The 26,806-nt window shown below is 31.5% G+C and overlaps 1 protein-coding gene across 1 annotated transcript in view; it reads right to left on the reverse strand.

The window, feature by feature from the left end:
- Positions 1 to 26,806, reverse strand: part of LOC139498569 (uncharacterized) — a 113,395-nt gene that overhangs the window by 50,446 nt on the left and 36,143 nt on the right. The window contains exons 13-22 of the mRNA XM_071287012.1: positions 23,696 to 23,875; positions 21,800 to 22,183; positions 20,783 to 20,983; positions 19,678 to 19,749; positions 19,027 to 19,206; positions 14,118 to 14,199; positions 11,999 to 12,213; positions 10,821 to 10,988; positions 5,809 to 5,942; positions 4,558 to 4,714 (exon numbers count right to left, since the gene is read on the reverse strand). Coding sequence (XP_071143113.1) covers positions 4,558 to 4,714; positions 5,809 to 5,942; positions 10,821 to 10,988; positions 11,999 to 12,213; positions 14,118 to 14,199; positions 19,027 to 19,206; positions 19,678 to 19,749; positions 20,783 to 20,983; positions 21,800 to 22,183; positions 23,696 to 23,875 — 1,773 coding nt within the window. The remainder of the gene's footprint in view (positions 1 to 4,557; positions 4,715 to 5,808; positions 5,943 to 10,820; positions 10,989 to 11,998; positions 12,214 to 14,117; positions 14,200 to 19,026; positions 19,207 to 19,677; positions 19,750 to 20,782; positions 20,984 to 21,799; positions 22,184 to 23,695; positions 23,876 to 26,806) is intronic.

The raw sequence follows: 26,806 nt of genomic DNA on the forward strand, positions 1-26,806 counted from the left end.
AATTTACAATAAAGGACAATAACTCCTTAAGGGGTCAAAAGACCGATTTGGTCAGGATGACTTATTTGTAAATCTAACTTTACTGAACATTATTGTTGTTTACAGTTTATCTCTATCTATAATAATATTCATGATAATAACAAAAAACTGAAAAATTTCCTAAAATTACAAAGTCAGGGGAAGCAACCCAACAAGGGGTGTTCGATTTGTCTGAAAATTTCAGGGCAGATAGATCTTGACCTGATAAACAATTTTACCCATATTCAGATTTGCTCTTACTGCTTTGGTTCCAGAGATATAAGCCAAAGTCTACATTTTACCCCTATGTTCTATTTTTAGCCATTGCATTAATCTTGATTGGTTGGCATTATCATCACTGATCAGATACATTTTTTTAACTAGATACCCTAATGATGATTGTGGCCATATTTGGTTAAATCTGGCTCAGTAGTTCCAGAGAAGAATTTTGTAAAAGTTAACGGATGAAGGGCGACAGACGCCAAGTGATGAGAAAAGCTCACTTGGCCCATTTGGCTAAAAAAAGATGCACCTAATTTTAGTTTGAACTTTCAATACAAAGATTACCCCTCTTAATCATTATGTTACAACTTACTCTTGAAATGTATGCCTTAAATGAATGTCATTGATCTAAAATAATATGGATGTTTGAGAGATAACTCAACTGAATAAACAGCTGCTCCATGAGCGCATGATACGCCCGACGTCTTGTGTTGAAGTTTTATGCAATAATCATAGTTTCTGAGAAAGTTTTAAGCAATAACCATATATTGTTTTTGAGACACGATGGGACATGTGAAAGCCCCAACCCTGTTTTTTTTTTTTTTTACAAAAAACCAAATATCACTAAAATAAAATTTTGAATCAAAACCAAAAAGTATACAGATCTTTAGATTAATATAACAAAGAAGTGTGTAAAGTTTTAAGCAATAATCATAAATTATTTTTGAGATACAGCGCGACATGCAAAAAAACCCTCCCCTGTTTAACAAAATACTCAATAACTCCAAAATAAAGTTTTGAATCATCACCTAAAAGTATACAGATCTTTAGATTAATATAACAAAGAAGTGTGTAAAGTTTTTAGCAATAATCATAAATTGTTTTTGAGATACGGCACGACATGTAAAAAAACTCTCCCCCTTTTTTACAAAATACTCAATAACTCAAAAATGAAATTTTGAATCATCACCAAAAAGTATACAGATCTTTAGATTAATATAACAAAGACATGTGTAAAGTTTTAAGCAATAATCATAAATCGTTTTTGAGATATGGTGCGACATGTAAAAAAAACCTCCCCCTTTTTTACAAAATACTCAATAACTCAAAAATAAAATTTTGAATCATCACCAAAAAGTATACAGATATTAAGATTAATATAACTTAGATACAGCGCGACATGTAAAAAACCCCTCCCCTGTTTAACAAAATACTCAATAACTCCAAAATAAAGTTTTGAATCATCACCTAAAAGTATACAGATCTTTAGATTAATATATAACAAAGAAGTGTGTAAAGTTTTTAGCAATAATCATAAATTGTTTTTGAGATACCGCACAACATGTAAAAAAACCCTCCCCCTTTTTTACAAAATACTCAATAACTCAAAAATAAAATTTTGAATCATCACCAAAAAGTATACAATTATTAAGATTAATATAACTTAGAAGTGTTTAAAGTTTTAAGCCATAATCAAGAATCGTTTTTGAGATACGGTGCGACATGTGAAAAAAACACACCCCTGTTTTAGTTACAAAGTGCCGTAACTCAAAAAGTTTTAATCTTATTTTCACCAAAAAGTATACAGATCATTTGACCATCATAAGAAACAACTATTTTAAGTTTCATGAAATTTGGATAAGTCGTTCTCAAGTTACGGTGCGACATGTTTACGCCGGACAGACAGACGGACGGACAGACAGACGGACAGACAGACAGACAGACAGATGGACAGACACCGGACATTTGTATACCATAATACGTGCCGTCAAAATTTTGACGGGCGTATAAAAACTAGATATAGATAATGCCCCTATCCTCCTTTTTTGCTCTCCTATATACTGTGGATTCATTTTTATTCGTGGTATACCAATTTTCGTGGATTTCGTGGGTAACAGCGAACCACGAATTTAAGAATTCAACGAAGAATAATCCCGAGAAATGTGTATTGAGTCGGATGTTTATTTACGGTTATGTTATACAGTTCTAGTATAGTGTTGACTAGCGATAAACATTGTAACATAACACATGTTTTTTATTGAAAGAAGATACAAGTATTTTGATTAAATCTATAATAAATATATCTAATATCAGTGATAATTTACTTTTTAAAATTGATTAAAACTGTTCATGGAAAATAACTGCAAGTTTTTAATTACCGTGTCATAGTTTGGTTTACCAGTGATTAAAAATCAATAGGATTAAGTACGGGGATATTGCCCGTAGGTAATATTGTTTATGACAGGAACATTTATTTTCACACCTTACACTTATATCACTGTTTATTATATCGTGATTAGGGAAATGAGCTTTCAATCATAAAGTTTTGAATGCCTTATAGAATTCAGACAAGAATTTATAAATTGTAAAACAAACAAATAATTAGTTGTCTCTGTCCATTATTGTAATCGAAGTTATCAATGAACACTTTAACCTAGAATGACCAAGCGAGCTTTTTCAATGAATTCCATCTTTTTTGTTTTGTTTTATTATTGATCAAAACAAGGAGGTTATATGATCTCCTAAATCAAAAAGAAATCCACGAATTACGTATCTAATTTTTTGTTGTTGTAATCAGCTATCCACGAATTTACGTATACCACGAAACGTCTTTTTTTCTCTATCCACGAAAATTGATACCCACGAAAATAAATGAATCTACAGTATCAGAAGTATAGTTCCACATATTCTAGATTTGACAAACAGTGATGTTGGCATACATCATGAAATTGATATGTGTCTGGAAGACACCATCGATGCCCCCACTTAATCATAATGACATAACTGTAGCAGGAGCATGATCTCTTTATGCTGCTAGTACACAAAAAATTCTAGCAACCTGTCATTTTCAGAATTTTTTAAAGAAATCAAATTATGTGGCCACCTACACCTCCCTTATGATTATGAACATCCTTCAAAGCTGTATCTCCAAAACCATGATCTCTTTATACAACGTACCAAAAAAATGACTAAGACCAACTACCCTTCTTTTTCAGAATATTTGGAAAATTCAAATTCCTGCGGCCATGCCCACTTTCATTATGTGTATGAACATCCTACAAAATATTAAGTTGTACTAATAAAACTGAAGAGGGAGATAGCTGGACAAACAATATATCCTAATCGATAGAGATGGACACACAGACAGACAAATGGACAGACAGACAGACAGGAGAAAATTAATATGCCCCCGACATTTTGTCACAGGGGCTTAAAAAGATTATTCCACCAAAATCTGTAATTTCTAAAATATCTGGGCCATTACCTGTTGCAGGTTGAAAAAACAATAGACAGGTAAGAAGGTTTAACCCATCCCACACCACTATGATTAGACCAAAAGATAACATATAGAAATGAGAATGGAAATGGGGAATATGTCAAAGAGACAATGAGCAAAGAACAACCGAAGGTCACCAATGGGTCTTCAACACTGTGAGAAAGTCCTGCACCCAGAGGAGTGAATAATTAACGATAAGGAATGAAAAATAATCTCTTTTATCATAAATTTTGGTATTAAGTTTCCCGTTAATGATAAATATAAATAAAACATCGAGGAAAGGGCAGTGTTCATTGATTATCAGTGTTAGCGTGATCTAACTTTAGTTCAACAGGATAAATTTCTTTAGTATACATACTGAAGTCGCCATTATTGAGAGCTAATATACCATCTATACATCTAAAAGTATTGTTAAATTTAATTGTATCAGATATTGTTTTGGTACATTGCATATGTAAACAAGTGAAACTGCGAGCTACTGCTCACTGATGATACCCCGCCGCAAGTGGATAATATTAATTGTGTAAAAATATGCAAGTGTTCGGTAAACAGGAAGTTGTCGAGTGATGAATCTGAAAACGCATCACACAGTATAGCTGACTTATATTAACCCTTAAACCAAATTTCAGAAATCCTTGTATTGCAGTTCCTGAGAAAAATGTGACGAAAAATTTTCAACTTGGCTATCATGTGTAAAATCAAACAAGTGTTCGGTAAGCAGGAAGTTGTTGAGTGATGAATCTGAAAACGCATCACACGGTATAGCTGACTTATATCAAGCCTGAAACCAAATTTCAGAAATCCTGGTAGTGTAGTTCCTGAGAAGTATGTGACGAAAAATATTCATGGGACGGACGGACTAACTGACAGACTGACGGACTGAAGGACCGATGGACTGACGGAAGGACAGACAGAGGTAAAACAGTATACCCCCCTTTTTTTCAAAGCGGGGGTATAAATATACCATCAATTTAAGATTGAATTTATATCTGTTACCTTACGGAAATACTAAGGATTGTGTGTGTATATTATAAACATACCATCCAGATAAAATATATCTGTACTTGGTGTAATTCTAAAGATACTATGTGTATATACATCTCCTTCTGGATCATTAATAGTAAAAGTGTAAACTTCGCCACCTGTTCTGTTCTCAGATAGTTCTACTGTGGCAGGTAAATCTGGAAATTCTGGAGCCTGAAAACATTAACAGCAATGAATATTTGTAAACAGCCTCCTAGGCAACTTATTGTTAGTTAACAAAAATAACATTTTGCATTTATCCTTTTTAGGAGACGTCAGATCTATATATTTTTTTTTTCTATTTATATAATGATTTAAATATTGGTGACAATTTATATATGTGTTATTTTCCTATGGCTCCTGCTTTAAAGTTCATTACATTGTGTAGTTTGGTTTAGTTTACCTGTTCATTGAGAAACACAAATTTCAAATTTAACATAATATAATCATTAAGTCAAGTTAGTAGCAACCCTTAATTCAATCTTACAGGACTAAGTCTATATGACTTAAAAAAATACTAAAACCTACCATACTATGTGGAATAGTTTCGCCCATTGAAATTTTGCTAACAAGAATGTGTCCATAGAACACGGATGCCCAACTAGCTCTATCATTTTCTATGTTCAGTGGACGGTGAAATTGCGGTAAAACCTTAAAATTAGACAGATCATAGCATTGGGAATATGTATACTAAGTTTCAAGTTCATTGGACTTCAAATTCAGTAAAAACTTCCTCCCCAAAAACTTTAATCTAAGGTGGGCACTATAATTGTCTATGTTCACTGGACCATGAAATTAGTGTAAAAAATCTAATTTTGCATCAAAATCATATCATAGAGAACAAAGTGTACTAAGTTTCATATTGATTGGACTTTAACTTCATCAAAAACTACCTTGGCCAAAGACTTTAACCTGAAGCAGAACAGATGGACAGACAGACAGACAAACAAACAATCAGAAACACAGATGGAAAACATAATGCACCTAGCACCCTATGTGAAGGGGGGTGGGATTGGTCCTGACCCCAAAATCCTGGGCTTAAAAACATGAAATCCTGAGGTCCAGAATTTAAAAATAAAAATTCCAAACATCCCGAAATTCAAAAACAGAAATCCAGGATCCTGAAAGGGTAAATCCTGAAATCCCAAGCTAAAAAAAACGTCCCGAAAAAGGTCCTTCCCCTCCCCCACCCACCCTCTATGTGGCCATTCAATCACATAAAACTATATAGTTTTTTTGTACTGGAATGCCATTCATGCAGAACTTACCTCATTATATGTTGATATAGTAACAGTTCCTGTCGCTCTGTTATAACAAGAATCTTGTGTAGATATAGTCACTATATAACTATGCCAAGTTGTTCCTACTTCATGAGGAAACGTTGACTTTACACGTAAATATCCTAAAAACATAAATCCATTAAAATGTTCAGTTTTTTTGTGTTTTTAAATGAATCTATTTCAAAACAGTTAATGCTATGTAAAAAATGCTGTTCAGGAAAGTATTTTGGCTAGAATAAAAATTATAAAAGGTACAAAATAAATAAAAGGGAACTCAAAGGAAAATTTAAAACTTAAGTCTGAAATTTCAGGGCAGATAGATATCAACCTGATTAACATGTTTATCTATTGACAGATTTGCACTACATGCTTTCGTTTCAGAGATATAGGCCAAAACTGTATTTTACCACAATGTTCTATTTTTAGACATGTGGACCATGTTGGTTGGCAGGCTGGGTCATTGGACACATTAAATAAGCTAAATACCCTAGGCTAATGATGATTGTGGCCAAGTTTGGTTAAATATGTCTGAGTAGTTTCAGGAGATGATTTTTGTATAACATTACAAAATTTAAGAAATGATTGGTAAAAATTTACTATAAAGGGGAATTACTCCTTAAAGGGTCAATTTACAATTTTGATCATTTGACTCATTTGTAGATCTTATTTTGCTGAACATTATTGCTGTTTACAGTTTATCTCTATCTATAAAAATATTCAAGACAACAACCAATAAAGGGCTGCGCTTTAGCGCATGATACGCCCGTTGCTCTTTTAACTCGTCTTTTATACTTTAAATGAATTTATATGATCAACTAGAAATATATATACAAATCAAAAGGGATGTTACATTAATATATTCACCAAAGTTTCATAAAATCCCCCTCTTTTAAGTATAAAAATTCATTACTTAAGAAAACGTAAAATCTAAAATTTATAAAAATGGAAAGGGAGCTTATGTCAATAGATATAAACAATTTATCAAAGTTGCATAAAATTTTGTGAAAGTGTTAGTTATTGTCCCAAAATTGGAAAATCCCCCCTTTTTTCAGCATAAAAATTCATTACACGGAAATGTAAAATCTGAAATTTATAAAAATTGAAAGGGAGCTTACATTAATAGATATAAACAATTCACCAAAGTTTCATGGACTTTGGTGAAAGCCTTTTTGAGTTATTGTCCGAAGTGTTGAAAATCCCCCTTTTTTATGAATAAAGCCCCATAAATCCAAAACTTAAAATCTGAAATTTATAAAAATTGAAAGGGAGCTTACATCAATAGATATAAACAATTCACCAAAGTTTCATGGACTTTGGTGAAAGCCTTTTTGAGTTATTGTCCGAAGTGTTGAAAATCCCCCTTTTTTTTATGAATAAAGCCCCATAAATCCAAAACTTAAAATCTGAAATTTATAAAAATTGAAAGGGAGCTTACATCAATAGATATAAACAATTCACCAAAGTTTCATGGACATTGGTGAAAGCCTTTTTGAGTTATTGTCCGAAGTGTTGAAAATCCCCCCTTTTTTATGAATAAAGCCCCATAAATCCAAAACTTAAAATCTGAAATTAAAAAAAAACGAAAGGGAGCTTACGTCAATAGATATAAACAATTCACTTAAGTTTCATGGAAATTGGTGAAAGTGTTTTTGAGTTATTGTCCGAAGTGTGGACGACGGACGGACAGACGGACGGACGGACAGACGGACGGACGGACAGACGGACTGACGGACAGACGGACGGACGGACAACGGTATACCATAATACGTCCCGTCTAAAAGACGACGGGCGTATAAAAACTGCAAAATGTCCTTAAAACTACTTAATTACTAATTCAGGGGCAGCAACCCAACAGTTGTCTGATTCATCTGAAAATTTCAGGGAAGATAGATCTCACAACCATTTTTACCCCATCAGATTTTCTGTATGATTTAGTTTCAGAGATATAAGCCAAAAACTGAATTTTACAACCATGTTCTATTTTTACCCATGTCTGCCATGTTGGTGGGCAGGAGGGGTCCAGGGACAAATTAAATAAATTAAATACCCTAATGATGATTGTGGCCAAGTGTGGTTAAATTTGTCTCAGTAGTTTCTGAGGAGAAGATATTGGTAAAAGTTTAAATAGACGACAACGAGGACGGAGGACGGATGCAAAAGGATGAGAAAATGTTACCTGGCATTACAAAATGTAACACAAATAGGTGTGGGTCAAAGGAATGAAATATTTTCACTCATATAGGTTATTTTCTAAGACTTGATCACAGGTTTAATTCTGTATTAAACTGTCAAATTTATATCAATGCTGCTTCAATGGTTTTACAGCACGAACAACATAAAATGTCATAGAGAGACTCAAAAGATACCAAAAAGACATTTCCTCTCATTTAGCATATTAAGTCATAAGTCGTAAATGAACTGACAATGCCATGACTAACTAGAGGCTCTCAAGAGGCTGTGTCGCCCACATGTATTTACTGATGCTTTGGAAATCATATAAATAGTATTAGATATAAGATATTATTAAATTCTATAATGACATCTAAGATTAATCATAATAACAAATAAATTGCTTCGCTGAGCACAGCTGGATATGACCGCAGATGTCCAACCATGAAAAGTTAGGGCCACAATGGACACAATATTCACACTTGATACAGTTCTGAATTTGGATTGTAATAAAAATTTAAAAACAAATAGGTTTCTGACACAGAATAACTAAGTCAAAGAACTTCAAATTGGTTATTTGATTTGAATTTATATTAAATTTTACTTTAGTGCATTAAAACATGATGTTGGGAATTGGCACCTCTCCCTTTTCCTTTATTCCAAAAAATAATTCTTCCCCTCAAGATATGGTCAGTATTTCATTTCAAATTTGTATTGGAGATTATAACCATAATTTAAATTACACATTTAAATAGATCATAAAACTTTTTAAAATGATTTGGATTACCTCCTTTACACTGCTTTTAAATTGTCTGAATTGTCCTTTAACAATAAAATCCTCTATTTTTTCCATTTTTTGCCCCTATTTCCAAATGATTAGAGCCATAACCCCCCTCCCCCCCCCCCCAAGTCAATTTTGAATCTATGTTCTATTTTTAGTCATGTCTGCCATGTTGGTTGTAAAACAGAGTCATTGGACACATTTTTAAAACTAGATACCATAATGTTGATTTTAGTTAAGATTGGCTATAGTTTCAGTGAAGATTTTTATAAAAGATAACAAAAATTTACGAAACATGGGAACATGTGTACTAAGTTTGAAGTTGATTGGACTTCAACTTCATCAAAAACTACCTTGACCAAAAACTTTAACCTGAACGAACGGACGGACAGACAGTAGGACGGACGGACAGACGGACACACAGACCAGAAAACAAAATGCCCCTCTACTATCGCAGGTGGGGCATAAAAACATTGGAGGTGTGCATTAGACCAAATTATACGACAGAAGATTCATACCTCCTGATGTATCAAAATAGAAGTATTGATCATTATAAGGCATATCATAGTAAGTATAGATACCTCGAGATGTATAAATATAAAAGTATGGATCATTGTATGGCATATCATAGAAAGTATAGATACCTCGTGATTTATCAAAATAGAAGTTTGGATCACTGTAAGGTATATCATAGAAAGTATACTTAACGCTTGATGAATTAAAATAAGAGTATGGATCACTGTAAGGCATATCAAAGTAAGTATACTTACCGCTTGATGAATCAAAATAAAAGTATGGATCACTGTAAGGCATTTCTTAGTAAGTATAGATACCTCATGATGAATCAAAATAGACGTATGGATCACTGTCAGGCATTTCATAGTAAGTATACTTACCGCTTGATGAATCAAAATAAGAGTATGGATCACTGTAAGGCATATCATATTAAGCATACTTACCGCTTGATGAATCAAAATAAGAGTATGGATCACTGTAAGCCATATCATAGTAAGTATACTTACTGCTTGATGAATCAAAATAGAAGTATGGATCACTGTAAAGCATATCATAGTAAGTATAGATACCTCATGATGAATCAAAATAGACATGGATCATTGTAAGGCATATCATAGTAAGTATACTTACTGCTTGATGAATCAAAATGGAAGTATGGATCACTGTAAGGCATATCATAGTAAGTATACTTACTGCTTGATGAATCAAAATAAGAGTATGGATCACTGTAAGGCATATCATAGTAAGTATACTTACTGCTTGATGAATCAAAATAAGAGTATGGATCACTGTAAGGCATATCATAGAAAGTATACTTACCGCTTGATGAATCAAAATAAGAGTATGGATCACTGCAAGGCATATCATAGTAAGTATAGATACCTCGTGATGTATCAAAATAAAAGTATGGATCATTGTAAGGCATATCATAGTAAGTATACTTACTGCTTGATGAATCAAAATGGAAGTATGGATCACTGTAAGGCATTTCATAGTAAGTATACTTACTGCTTGATGAATCAAAATAAGAGTATGGATCACTGTAAGGCATATCATAGTAAGTATACTTACCGCTTGATGAATCAAAATGGAAGTATTGATCACTGTAAGGTATTTCATAGTAAGTATACATACAGTATACATACCTCGTGATGTATCAGGATAGAAGTATGGGTCACTGCAAGGCATATCATATTAAGTATACTTACCGCTTGATGAATCAAAATGGAAGTATTGATCACTGTAAGGCATTTAATAGTAAGTATACATACAGTATACATACCTCGTGATGTATCAGGATAGAAGTATGGGTCACTGCAAGGCATATCATAGTAAGTATACTTACCGCTTGATGAATCAAAATGGAATTATGGATCACTGTAAGGCATTTCATAGTAAGTATACATACCTCTTGATGTATAAGGATAGAAGTATGGATCACTGTAAGGCATATCATAGTAAGTATACATACCTCGTGATGTATCAAAATAGAAGTATGGATCACTGTAAGGCATATCATAGTAAGTAAACATACCTCGTGATGTATCAAAATAGAAGTATGGATCACTGTAAGGCATATCATAGTAAGTATAAAAATCTCCATCATCATCATCAGTAAAATAGAAATAGCTAGCTGTTGTATCTATAGCTCTGTCATCTGTTCTATAGGTCCTTGTATTTGTTGACCAATACGGTGCTCTATCTGCGAAAAGAAAACACAAACTATGTAATATTAAATTATTAACCTTCGTAATTGTTGCCTACTATTCAGGTCAATATTTGTTGTTTAGTTGCTGTCCCACTGATGTTATATTATCCAATGTTCTTTTCCTCTTCTTTAAACATTTTGAGAAAGACCTATGTCATTTGTTTTATATTACTAACTGATAAATCAAGCATTTTTCATCTCAAACTAGAGACTTTAAAGAGTATTTGTGGACTCAGTCTTACTAATCATTTTTGCTATATAAAATTTCTCTGTATTATAATTTTCAAGATTAAAAGCAAATATGGTAAAAATTGTCATTTACAGGCAAACGCTCCTTTAACATGTTAAAATTCAACTAACCATTTTATGTGTAAAAAGTCAATTAGCCAATAACTTTTTGAAAATATTGTCTTGCTGTTTCTTTTTGTCATATCAAATTTCTCACTTTCTAGTATAGTTTTCAAGATAATAGGCAAAAAGACTGCCAAATAAAATTGTGAATATTTTCATTTACTGGCAATTACTCTGATAGGAATCTAATTAGTGATTTATACCAAGATAATTTATTTGTAGATCCTTTCTTGCTGATTATTTTCATAATTTGAGGTTTCTATCTTAAAATCAAAATTATTAAGATAATAGACCATAAACTGCAAAAAAATTGATAAAAAATTGTCATTTAAGGGCAATAACTAATATCATGCATACATTTAAATGTAAATAGACAGTATGTAGATCTAAACAATATGAACATTTCTGCATAGTAAAATTTTCTCTATCCATAACAATTTTCAAGACAATTGACAAAACTTGCATTTTATCTCTATGTTCTATTTTTAGCCATGTTAGCCAGTTTGGTTGTGATCATCAGACACATTTTTTAATGTTTGCTTTTAATTAGCCCAATACAACCACAGACAAGGATGACAAAGACTGATGGAAGCTATGAAAATTAAGACTCTGTAATTCTTCCAAGTCATCCTCTTTAATTCTACTATACTTACTTGGAGTTGTAATATACTGGACAGCAAATACTTTTTCTGTAATCACAGTTGGACTTGTGCTAAAGTCTACTTCATTACCAACACTAAAGGAGTTCTTTGTTGTCACCAATGTACGTGTAGGACAAAGATTTAGTCTGTAGTCATGGTGACTGTCAGTTGATGGATTGTAGGATGAATCACAGGTCTCATAGGGTATAACATTGTTTGGATCCCACCTGATTAAAATTTAAATATATTAATAAGAGTGCACACACTGAGAATTCTCATCTGCTTTACAGATAATAATTGATTAAATGTTGAAAGACTTTAAGATAAAGGTTTTACTACAATTATCATATGAACTTAACATTATCAATGATTCTTGAAAATGAGGTCAAGGTAATCTGAGGTCAAGGTCAGATGAACCCTGCCAAACAGACATGTTTCCCTTTTAGTCATTACATACACCAAATATAGTTGACCTATTGCTGATAGTATCTGATAAAAGGACCAAACTAAGTAAAATTCAACATGTACAAATGAACCATGATAATGAAGTCAAAGTCAGATGATACTTGCTGAATAGACATGTGCCCCTTACAATCAATCTCAAACCAAGTATAGTTTGAGAAATGGACGTAATTATCTAGCTTCAACCTTGATCGCTGATCAATTAAATGAGGTAAAGGTCAGGTGAACCCTGTTTGACAGATGTGTAGACGTGCAATGATCCCATATACCAGATATTTTTTTCCTATTACTTAATTAGTCATAAAAACTGAAAAAATTTGCATGGTTATACACTTAAGCAGTTGCTTATAATTAGCATAGCATCCCTATGTTGTGCATTCATGGACTTTTAAAATTGTCTCAGATGAAACACAATCTAGTAAGAATTGTTCAGTTAAATCTGTCAAAGTCTGATACTGATTAACCAATTATGTATCACCAATCTTTATCAAGATTACCCAACTATTTCTTTGATGTGTCATCAATGACTATAAATATCAGCCAATCATGTGTCACCAGTGACAATATATCAACCAGTTAAACAGTTTATATAAAGTAAAAATTCATAATGGGTTCCATGTGTAATGTTGACTGTAAAAAGTTAAAACTATATATAAATCAATGAAGGTTTGTGAATTTATTATGTAAAAAAGAATGGAATCTCAGAATGTCTGAAAATGTTAGATACAAAAAAATCCATCTATCAGTAAATTATACTGAAAAAGAAAAAACTTAAGTCTACTAAATTTTCCCAATTTTGATTCAGACATTATCTCACCAAAAAATTCTGCAAAAATTTCATTAAATTTTATGAAGTTTTGACAAAGTAATTGAGGTGCACCAAACTTTAACTCCAGACTGTATCTGTATCTACTTGTTACATTTGTTGTACCTGCTAAAATCTAAGCCTTTATTTAGACAGTAAAATGCGGAAAAATAATGTTCAAGGACAAGTCTTTTGATCATAAAAGACTAAGCTTCTGTCCAACTAAAGCCAAATTCCATAAAGGTTTGACAAAGTTATTGAAATTGAATGATGACTGAAAAACTTTAACCTTAGACTGAAGCTACAAGTTAACTGCAAAGAAACTACACTAATTATCAGTAATAAAAAGAAAAACGAAAGTAATTCAATTTTCCAAATTTTGCTCTTGGTAAAAAAAAGCTTCTGCCCAAATTTCATTAAATTCAAAAAGGTTTGACAAAGTCATTGATGTCTAAAGAAAAACTGAACAACACCCTGAACCTAAATGTTGATGACACTGATGACGGAATCTATGATCAGCCTGTCTAGCTTTCGCAACATAAATGTTGCAGGCTCAACAAAAAAGAAACATAAAGAATACAATTAATTAAATGTTGTATTTCTCATTTTTACACAACAACATAGCAATCTTACTTCCTCTTTAACCATCTTATCAAGGATATTGTTATTTTAGTGAGGAATGTGAAAGAAATGACCAGGGTGTGAAATATTCTTAATTAAATGACCTCCATTGTAACAGTTATTTCATTGAAACTCTGGAGTCATTAACCTTATAATTTATATAAGTATTTTGTTAAGAAGAAAACTATATTTATATCAATCAGTCTTACTACTAGTTTCATACAGATAAATCCCATAACATACCATCCAATCATGTCTCCATCAGTAATAGCTATTCTTTGGTTACTAGGTACCTCGTACGTATAAACATCATGAAGCATGGAAGCTACAATGAAAGATATGTTTTAAAAGCTAACATCCATTAAAACATCATTTAAAGGTCAGCAATATTGGGTATTTTTTTAAGTCATGATATTGGAACAGTTTATTTTATTGTATATAGAATTTATTATTAATCATGGAGTACTCAAAGCATGAATTTAGGTGTTAAAACAAAATTCATGAGGTCGAGAGCTGAAACAAAGATCAAGTATCAAGTTAAATATTTTCTCAAAACTAGTATTCATACTAATATTAATGGAAACATGTCCCATTCAATTCACCTTGCAATGACTTAAAGACAATCATTCATTGGGCAACAGAAATGTATTCTACTTTGCCACAAAAACATGGAAACATGAGATTTATAATCTTTTATCAGATTCACTGGTATTTGTGAATTAGGTGTAAGGGGGGAATATAGATTTGCCAGAACAACAGGAATGACCCTACTTGTAAAAAAAAGCTTGAAACCATTTTTAAGAGTCGAAATTTGAGATTTAAAAGTCCATAATACTGTTATTTTCATGAAATTTACAAAGTCCAAAGCCTGTATATTTCGGCAAAATTAAGGGATAGTTAAAGGGAAACTTCGCAAAAAAATCAAAAATTGATATTATGTTCATTCTGTATAAAAATGCTCAAATTCATAGATATTAAAGTTTTATTCCGCTAGATAAGCGATCACCATCGATTTTAAATTTAGAGTATCAATTCTCTGCGATCCGCCATTTTGTCTTCTTTCCCGATTAATAAAAACGATATGTCTATAAACCACAAAGAAACAAAACTACAGTAACCGATGTAGTCGTAATTGCGTGTCGATATCTTGTCAATCGTACGGTTGTTTTATCCGACTAACTAACTTGATACGAAAAATATTCTTACTTTTTTTAAATTACCATGGTCTGTTGTTTTTAAACTGTTGATATTGGAATTAGGTGAAAAGTCAAAGTTGAAATCATAAATAAGTGTTCCGTGAAAATTGTTTTCGAAAATCTAATTTGTTCATAATTCTTTAAAGTAATAAACAAATATATTTTGATCTTCCCTCATCTGATCACCAGCATGGCTAAAGGTATTACTTCCAAAGGTATTGTGAGGGGTGTGAGGTGACACGTCCAGGTATTCAAGCGATTTTCTGTCGGGCTTGCAAGTTCACGTATCGTTTCACCTCTGCAGGTATTGATCAGTGTACACGGCGGATAACTTATAACTTTCCATTTTGAACTATCAGATGTATAATCTACAACTCTGTCTTACTTGTCAGTACTAAACTCATACGCTTGTTTATGAATAACATTTCTGGTGTAAAGAATATAATTCATAAACATATAAATAATACCCAAAAAATAAGATTTGATGAAATTAAAATCTATTTAAATATTTTTTCCAAGGGTGAATTTGGGAAAATGTAATATATAGTCATTGTCAATAGTGAAGGACAGATTGAAACAGACCAGAAATGTTGATTTAAAAAAATGTACGCACTTGCCGACGATTCGTTTATACGACTGGATAGAAAGTTACGGAACTATAGCGCAATTTAAAATATATACATGTATACATTGAACATAAGAAAAAAACATATATTTTGAATAAATAGGGGTAAAAGTGTTGTAAATAGACTAGTCCACGTATGCCAACAGTATGTAATCATCGAATGTCGATAGACTATTGTATACCAAAAGAAGAAGAGAACCAATTTGATTTAAATACAGGTCGATGTATAACTTTTGCTTTGGTTCATTGAAGCTGTGGACCTAGTAAAATCACAGATTTATATTTCAATAAGATTGTTCTCGAACAAAGGAAGTAATTCGTCATCACAATTGTTATATATGCCACTGGACGAACACTAATTATCCCCAGGGAATGTGAATATTTTGCTGGGAAACTTTTGAGTATCAAAGTTTCAAATTAATTTCGGGATTTATTTTCTTTCTTGGTATTCAATAACAGAAAAAAGAATAAATTACTTGTTCGCTAAATAGGGGTATTCTTGTCAGATAAAAGACTTTTAGTTATATTTAAAAAATAGGGAAATATGACTTTAAATTGGTTCTGACTTTTTTTTTAAACATCGTTAAAAAGATGTGTGTCTAAGGTGAACGCCACAAGAACCCTGTAATACTAGTACGAGAGTATAGCATGTAAACATTCCTTCTCAATAATATGGTTGTATTGGAAATCTTTTCATACAGAATGACAACTCATTGTCCGATATGCATGTAATATTTGCCACATGACGCCCATAGTTCTTTCTACCATCATCATCTTATTCTGTGATATTGCTGTAAACATCGATGGTTCACACCCAAACAAAATGGGAGTAATGGACCTTCAGAGCTTCTCCGTGTTATACACTTGTGAAATATATAGACGAAATTTCTGTATTGAAATGAATCTACATCTCACAAACAGGATTTTCAAATAACGATTGTGAGTAATCACCTTACAAACCAATATAAACGTATGGCAAGATATAACCATGAAGGAATTTAGTTTTTGTCAGACGCAAGAACTCATCACTATGTATATCATAAACGTATACGTATATATATGCATACAGTTTCAAATATTAAGAACAAGCGGTTGATGTCGATAGTCTGTTTTCTAACTGTTCAGAGTTAGACATGTCACTTGTTCATTCTTGGAAGCCTTCATATTCCCCGTCTAACGATGGGAACTCTTTCTTATTGTGTTGACTATAAATGCTTGTATGGTAATTCTGTCGTTTATCTGTACAAGCGGTTGCATTTCCTCTCCTTTCCCAACAAACAAACGAACGAAACGCCACTAGTCTGATTTCTCTGGAGCTCATCCTCAATGGCTCTTATACGTCAGGAAACTTACATGTATACTAATAATGATTGTTTCAAGAACAACGATGTATGGACGAACTATTATAAATTCGTCAATATCAGTTATGCATGACTAAAATATAACTTTTATTACAACTACTGTATTACTTATTTGGATTAATGACGGCTATCATGTTCAACATTGCACAAATATTATCATAGAATTTTAAAAAAAATCCTCAAAAATCCTCAAAAGAAATAATTCCTTAGCTTAGATAATTGATATTCTTTTCACAAAAAGTTCGTGTAAATGATTGTCAACGAATTTAATTATGTAAGAATAAAATGTTAAAAAGAAACTAAAAAAAAATCATGCATGTTGTATGTTGTATTTTTTTGTCAATTAAAAACTTTAAAATTGCAATAGTTTTATTAGCATTTAAACACAGCCAGATTTGAATACAAGTTAAGAAATTCCGGTAAAGTCAATGATATCAAACAGATGTACAATGGTATATCAAATTGGGTAATATTGCATTTAGTTTTTATAAAAGATTAAAACTACTATTTTTTGCTTCATATTTGAATCTTTACGCCAATTGCCGCTAAGAAAGTAATCAAAAATTGTTTCCTTTTATTTTTATACACTTTCGGAATTACGAATCTGAATTTTATTTTCAATTAATTTACACAATTTAATTATTGTATCTTTATTCTCATCGTGAATTAAATCTTAGTGTATTAACATCGTGACAGCATACTCTTTCTAATCCTTTCTGTTTATCCTTTCCAAATAACAACATTTATACCTGTGTACGCTTGAACTCACACCTGCGGCTAAATAGCTACAAGGTAAACGAATTGACCTCAAGCCGAGAAATATACAGTGACCTTTACAAAATAATATACACACTCTGCTCACACATTAGTTGCATTGAAATGATTATCAAAACAATAACGGTAAATAGAACTGAAATATTTTCAGTTCAATATCAGTAAAAATGTTCAATAAATATTTTATGAAAAAAATCTCAACAATAATTAATTAAATTTATTCAAAAACATTTACTAAAAATGTAGAGATAATTTTATAGGAGTTTAATTCAATCAATACAAAACGGTATATGCATATTCATTTTCGTTCATTCTTATATTGTGGTTAATAACTTCGACCATTCGTCAGCTGTGCGCTTTTAATTACGTTTATTGTCGATAAGCTATAAGAGTTAAACAGATTTTATTTTTTCCCAGAATTCAATAAATCGGGCTAATACGTCACGACCCACTCGAGAATTCAACCAAAAAAGTTACAAATACTTGATTTTCTCCGTTATTAGAAGGAATATAAATTTAAAACTTTGCAAATGTGTTTTTTATGTTAAGATAAACATAATTAGATGATAAGTAAAAAATCGCGGAATTTCCCTTTAACCAAATGTAAACTCAATGAGCAACTCATCATAGACAACTTACATAACTAAAAATCAGCTCATTATATGAAGTCTTTTAGAAAAAACATCTGTAACTGTTATTTACCAAAATTTTCAAAGTTCAAAGTCAGCAGAACCGAACCAATCGTATACTTTATTTGTAACTCCTCATAGTAGAATCAAATACTAAAAATCTTCTCAATAAGTGAAAGCGTCTAGAAAAAAAGTCTGTATAACTGTTGCAGAATGACAAAATATCACATTGTTGTTCAGATCACAAGTACCTGTTTTTGAACTACCAAACTTCCAGGAACCATTGTGTCTAATATATAAATTAAAGGTATATTGAACTTTCCAGCACAATTCAGGACAAGGTATAGTTTTGACATTGAATAACTACCAATTTATTTGAATCTAAGACAATTAAGGTCATTAATGTTTGATATTGCAGAATTTAACATAGAAATTGATTGGGCAATGAATTAGTGGTTTTATTCCTAAGGAATGCTACTTGAAAACTGGTAGGGAAGTAATTTGACATCAAAGAATCATACCACATCTCCTTATTTCCATATGAATCCTTATTTATAATAAACTTACTATTGTCAACATTAAATGTATTAAATCCAACAATTTCCCTTTTATTTTCAAAATCTTCTCCAGATTTCCTCCACACAATGAAATATAACCACCCTAAATCGACTGGATAGAACTCCCAGTAATGTATCACTCCACAGCATCTTACTATATGTACTGGACTTTCTAAGATATAGGTGTTTCCTGTGCAATAAATAGATAACAACATTTTAAACTAACATGAATTGCCTCTCATTTCTGATGTGTTCTATTAGAAAGTCAGTAACCTTGTGAAATGTTTGCCAATTTGATGTTTTAAAATCAATTATTGCAATCAGTTTTGTTAGCTTATTTGTAGATCTTATTTGTGGCTCTAAGTTATTAATGATTTGTTTAAGGATATTTGCTACTCTAAAACAAAACAGGTTTTCAAGCTGATCAATGTTATCTGCTATTAGCAACCTGCATAAAATTCATAACATTTGGTTGAGGCAAACAAAAGAATGGAAACAAAAAATTCAGAATTTTTTTTCATTGTAACAAAATCATACTTTCAAATACAAAAAAAATTTGATATTTTTCACCCAATATGCAAATAAAAAAGGGGTTTCTTAACCCAATTTTTTTTAAACTTGAAACTGTTTATAAATGCAACACACACAACATTACACATACCTGACTCTGTATTGGTTATGTAATTAGAGAAAGAACTGATTTCTTTGTAATTATATTTATTACTTTCACAATCTACAAAGAAATAAAAAAAAAATTCAATAATTTTGTTCTTTTCTATCTTTAAAAGATTTTCTTTTTCACTTTAAATTTTTTCTGAGGTTTTCTAAAACTTTAATTACGATTGTTTTATTATTAATGCTTGATTTTATTTACATTTCAAATTGTCCTACATGATAAAATATTTTGTTAAACACAATGAAATATATATTTTTTCTAGTATAAAAAAATGTATCTTAATAGCTGAAACACAATAGAATAGCTTTTAAAGATTGCAATTTTCCAAATGAAAAGTCGGCAGAAAGAACAGTAAATGACTCACTGCACACATTTTACTCTGTCTGAGTGTATTGGTTATCACCATCATGTATGAGTTTCATAAAATGTGGAGGACGAAAACTAAAGTTTAAGTGCAGAAATGAAAAAAGGATGGATGGAAGGACATATGGAATGACAGACATAAAGGCTGAAGGACTGTCAAGGGTAACACTTAAAGCCCACATATTGCCTAAATTGGCTGAGCCTTACAAATAAAATTCACTTCTATTGCTTTTGGTCTCTATTAGAGAGTTGTTTCAGTGTCAATCATTCCACATCTTCTAACTTTTTATCAAATTATTTATTTTACCAACTTTACAAAAGATTATTTAAAATATTGACTAAAAAACAAGTGACCCAAACGATAAATTAATGGTCTTAAGATATTCAGGATGTTTGATAAAAGTGTCAATGAGTTCGAACAGCTGCTGACGAAAAACCTGTTTCTTTCAATGTTAACATTGACAAGATATTTCATTCTGTCCATCAAGACGAAGTATCAGCTTTTAACCCTCAAACACAAGGAGACAGATTGACATATGTACTTGTTGCAATTCCTATTTTCATAATATAATATTGTTAACACTTACTTCAAACACAATTGAATATTTAGTGCTGTGTGTAACAATTGAAATATTTCTTTGGTTTTATTATTATAAAGATTAAAGTAATTCCTACAATAAGCAGCTGTTATTTCATACTTAACATTTACCTTTTAAATATGACTTACATGTGCAGTATGGGTGTGTTCCATTGAACAGACAGTCTCTAGATTCCAAACTCTGCAATTCTGATCCTGTTTGAGCACATGTTCTTAATGTTCCATCTCTGGTTGTGTATTCATTTTCACATGATCTGGTCCTTGTTTGAGTTCCTTGTCCACATGTGACTGAACATGACGACCATTCTGACCATGAGGCCCATTGTGGTGCTGAAAAATTAATCAAAGGTTAACATGAGAAATATATTTTAGCTGTCATGAAATATACAATAGGTGAACATGATAAATACATTGTAGCTGTACATGAGAAATATATCATAGGTGTACATGAGAAATATATAAAAGGTGACCATGAGATGTATATATATATACTAGGTTGGCATGAGAAATAAATAATAGGTGTACATGAGAAATATATTGTAGTTGTTCATAAGATATATATCAAAGGTGTACAAGAGAAAGGTGACCATGAGATGCATATAACAGGTTGACATGAGAAATATATCATAGGTGTACATGAGAAATATATCATAGTTGTACATGAGAAATATATCAAAGGTGTATATGAGCAATATATCATAGGTGTACATGAGAAATATATCATAGGTGTATATGAGAAATATATCATAGGTGTACATGAGAAATATAGAATAGGAGTATATGAGAAATATATTACAAGTGTGCATGAGAAATTTATCATAAGTCTACAAGAGAAATATATGACAGGTAAAGATAAGATATATATCATAGGTGAAGATGAGAAATATATTATAGTTAAAGATGATCGATATATACCATTATGCATAGTTGTAATTTGCGTTATAATAACATCAAAATCTATATTGTGCACATGACAAATGTAATATAGGTAAATGTGACAAACATTTAACATAGGTGCAAATATATTCATATAAAATAATAATTCATAAACCTTAACTTGAAAAAGGGAAGAAAATGTCAGCTTACTGTTATTAACCCAAATCAAGAGTGATTTTTTCCTGCACAAAATAATACTTTAAAACTTACTTATACAAGAGTATTCCCAATGGAGTTTGCCACAGATGGAGTAGGATTGAAGATGGTTCCTTGATGTAGATGTTGTTGAACAAGAATACCACCCATACTGATTACACCAGTAAGTATCTGTGTATTTGTAATAACTTCCCCAGTAAGTACTGACAGAAGTACAGCTTCCAATGTTTCCATCATTAACAACTGGATTACACTTCACATAATTACTACAATGTCCTGATAAAGCTGACAATACATTTTGACTGGATGGAGTATTTGTATTATACATCCAACCACAGCCCTCCGTCCATGAAGCACTTGTTATAGAAACCCTTCCATATGTATTATAATCATAGCAATAGGCTTCAAAATTCTCATTTCTACAAGCAGTACCAGAATCTGAAAAAGTTCAAAATAATATTAAAGTTTCAGTAAATTAAATAGTTTGTGCCTTTCAAATTAGTCAATGTTGTAAAGTTGGGGATAAATTTCATATTTTATTACAAAAATATACTCTAAAGTTGTTTATTTTAATGAACTGGCATTTCTACATTTCACAGACCAACGCTATTTGAGAGGTGTAATTTTCTCGGTTATCTTGGGTTTTTTTCTGAATATTTATAAGGCCACAGTTTTTTAATTTGTAGGTTTACGGATTTTCCCCATGAAAAAGTCGGGTCGGTCGGTCGGATAAAAAAAGAAAAAAAATATCTTTCAAGACACAAAAATATGCAAAAAAAAAATGTATTTCACCTTTCTAACAATATGTTTGGTATGCTATTTTGTTATCATTTCTTAAAATTTTAGTTTTCATCAAATATTATTGCTAAGCTGTCATAACCATCACATGACATCGTCTAATAACTTCCCGTGAAAAAGGGGGGTTGTGTCCACGGAAAAAGACGAAATTAAATCGTCATTTCACAAACAAGAAAGAAAAAAAAGATCTGTGTAGCTCTTAATCAATTTCAGGAAACTTGGTGAATATTGATCTTCAAGCACGAAAACTGATAAAGAAAAAAATTGCAAAAACGTTGTACCAAAATAAGTTTCAACACACGTGTCAAAAACGTAGTAGACTCGTCCACTGGAAAAACAAGGATATTGGGTTCGTTAGTTGTCATGCATTCCTGTTTTTTTATATCCAAATGGACGAAATGTTTTTATTATCAATGACACAAGAAAATTCCAAATGATTTGATTATATTTAGTACTTTAACTTGACGTCTCCACATTTGGTCAAGTTCATTTTCCATTTTTCCATGAAATGATGACAAATAAGGGAAACGAACTTATTGTGTAATGGGGTTTAAACACAGGTTTTGTTCTGCAAAATTATTTGGGCAAACGACTTATGATTTTGTCTATATTTAGATACGTAAATTGGAAGTTTTATTTTTTCACAACAGAAAGTGTTATCAATTCTATTAGTGTTTAATGCATATCATTTAATAAAAAAAGAAAATTTTATTTATTTTTCATGGACAATTGTTAGGGTCCGTGGGAATAAAAAAACATGAAAAGTCAATTTTATTTTTATTCTGCAAATCAGCAAAATCGGGTCGGTGGATCTGTAAACCAACAAATTAAAAAATCCTGGCCTAAAATCAAATCTATCATAATTTTATTTAAAGATAAAACTCTAATGAATATTTAGTGTGAAATAGCAACTACAAGTAACTTCAAGCAAATATCTTGGAAATTTTTTATATTTCTAACATTTTAATTCATTTTTCCTTTGTAAATTTCATATGAAATATTTGCTCTCAATTTTTTTCAACTTTTTCCTACAATATTGCTTTGCATGGCTTTGTTTAAAGTGTTTGGCTTTCAAATCAAGCTAAAATGTACTTATTGAAGTCAAATTTCGTATTGTGTTGATTTATTCCTAAGCAGGCAAAAAGGACGTACATGTGCAATGTTGTGTATTACATCGTTGTTTCTCATAATCTCTACTGTTTCGACAAACTCTGTTTTTACTGTGGTAATTTGGTGAAGGGTTAGTACATGATCTGGTTCTCTCTTGATATCCACCAGCACAAGTTCTGTCACAGTCACCCCATGCTGACCAAGTGGTCCATGCTCCATCTCCTGGAAACAATAGTTGTATAAATAAATTACAAGAATCAGCAACCTATTGAATCATTTCTCAACTCATTTATTACAAAAAAAAATCTTCCCAATGTGCTCAGTCGATTATATCATTGGATGCTAGTATAATGCATGTACAGTTTCTATATAGTTCTTCCTAATTTGGAAGACGCTTTTGAGTGCACGTAAAAGTGTCCTCGAAACTAGAAAGAAACTATATAGAAACTGTTCAAATAAGGAAGAAACTATATAGAAACTGCTCAAATAAGGAAGAAACTATATAGAAACTGTTCAAATAAGGAAGAAACTATATAGAAACTGTTCAAATAAGGAAGAAACTATATAGAAACTGTACAAATAAGGAGGAAACTATATAGAAACTGTTCAAATAAGGAAGAAACTACAGTTAACTCTTGTTGTCTCGAACTCGGTTGACTCGAAATTTCGGATGAGTCGAAGTTTTCACGTGGTCCCGAACTTTATTCCATACAAAAGTATGTAATTCGACTCCTGATGAGTCGAAATTGGATGAGTCGAAATTTCGGTTGAGTCGAACTAAATTTACGGTCCCAAGGTTAACAAAAGCATTCAAAATTCATTTTTTATCTCGAACTATAAATACACATATGTCAAAACATGACCTCCAGGATTTAAATGGATTGAAGAGTTGATCTGACAATACACGTGTAATTAAATTTCCGGTCACTGACCACTGTATTGATTTATGACATGCGATTTCCATGAGTGTTTACCTAAGATTATCTTTTATAGAATTTTTATGAATAATAAGTGATACAGTTAATGTTCATGTAAAGTATTTATATTGTTTACTAAACAATTAATTTGTGATTTACACTAATGAGCTTGGGTGTGTATAAAGTGAGGATTATGGCTTCCGTTGATGATCACCTAAAAACTACTCAAACGGCGTCTTTAATCTTGTTATAAATATATTCTTTTGAAAAGAAAGAGTGAGATAAAACAAAATGAATAGAAATCAATTTTTTTTTAAATCTCTTGTATCCGAGAATAAACAATTTGGTCAGCTATTAGCGACCTGAATTACGAAACTGTCGATTGGAAATTACTCTCTTGGAAAAGCCGTATAGGATTTTTTTTAATTGAAACAATTGAATAAGTAAAAATAAAAGTCATTATAATAATAAAAGACTGTGACATACAAATAGATCGATCTGATACTAGAATATCGATCCCCTTGCCATATTCACCCGGATTTATTTTAGCTTTACCAAGCTAAGCAAGAGTTGTGTCCCTTAGATTGTCAAACTTCCGGTGTTCGTTTGAGTCGAACTACGTGTATCTCGAAATATTTCTCTGGTCCGGATGACTTCGACATAACGAGAGTCGACTGTATATAGAAACTGTTCACTGACATAATACTTACATTTCTATGTAGTACACACTGATTTATTTTAAAACACATTTTATTTATACACTTACCATCACAATAGTTTACATTTTTTAAGATAAAAGAAGATTACAAAAATAGTAGATTAAGTCTGAATTTAGTAATTCCATTTGCATTGTATATATTTGATTCATTTTCTGTTCAATGTTACATAATTACATATCCTATAGCAAAGTCAACATAGACAATTATGATGTCATTTACCTGATACCATTTTTTTGTACCTCAGGGATTCTCATTTTTTTGTACTTCAGGGATTCTCATTTTTTTGTACTTCAGGGATTCTAATTTTTTTGTACTTCAGGGATTCTCATTTTTTTGTACTTCAGGGATTCTCATTTTTATACTTTGTCCTGATGATTCCAATCTAATGGGTAAAACATGTCGACCAATAAAAAATGCAGTTCACCTAAGTGCGGTAGTCATTTTAGAGGTATACAATTTTGTTATCTGTCAACCCTGCATACCATCTGGTATATCCACTTAAGGGCATACGATACAGTAGAGATCCCTCGTTGATTTTTTCTTAAAATTTTGATAGAAGGTCAATTTCAATGTGTTCTTTTCAAATATGCCAAGAAAAAAGTACCTTCATGACTTACTTTTTGAGATAATTTGGTTAGAAATTTGCATATTTGGAGGAAAATCCCTGAAATTTCATAAATTATGACTTTTAAAGAAAGTAACAATACTTTTGAACGAAAAGTCATAACTTAACCGGGTTTTTTGTAAAATATTCCCGTGATCCATGGCATCAACATGCTGAAACAAGTTTTAGGTTAAATTAAATCATCATGTTCCGGATTTAGATTGCTATATCCGAAATACAGAAATTTACCATATTTTTGCGTCTTTTCGGAATTGCAGAAAAAATTTGATCGTTGATTTTTTCCTGAAATTTTGGCGGAGTGTTCTTGAAACAGTACTTGATTGATTGCAAAAGAAAAAAGATGGGGTCCATGTGCTTGTTTTTTCAATAAAAGCCATATACCTTAATTTTTTACGACGTCTGTCAGTATGGCGCTAAATTACGTTAAATTAAGTTTTAATCGCAACAACGTCGTGTAATCATTCCCGCCGTACACGAGTTCGCTGTCAAACTTATATATGCAGGTGTTTTTCAAAGCGTTGATACTTATCATAAAAATTTATAAGATGGTTAATCATAAAATGGAAAAACATTTGTGCTAAACATTTACGAAACGAAATTTGGACAGGGACCTTTTCATAATAAAATAAAAGACTATAAAAAATGATTCTAGCAGATTGCTTTGTCAGATGTACGGCGAAAAAGAAAATCTGATAGAAGTATAAAGGTGCATCTCCGTCCGACATTAGTTCTAAAGCAAGTACTGTAAGAGGATAGACAACATTATTGACATGACAAAATGTGAACCAACTCAATTAAGTGAGGCGATACCATAAATTGACAACAGTATAACCTTCAACAATGACAAAACCGATGTACCGTATCGTCAACTTTAAAAGGTCCCGACGTACTT

The sequence above is a fragment of the Mytilus edulis genome, chromosome 12, assembly GCF_963676685.1.
Source record: "Mytilus edulis chromosome 12, xbMytEdul2.2, whole genome shotgun sequence".
NCBI lineage: Eukaryota > Metazoa > Mollusca > Bivalvia > Mytilida > Mytilidae > Mytilus > Mytilus edulis.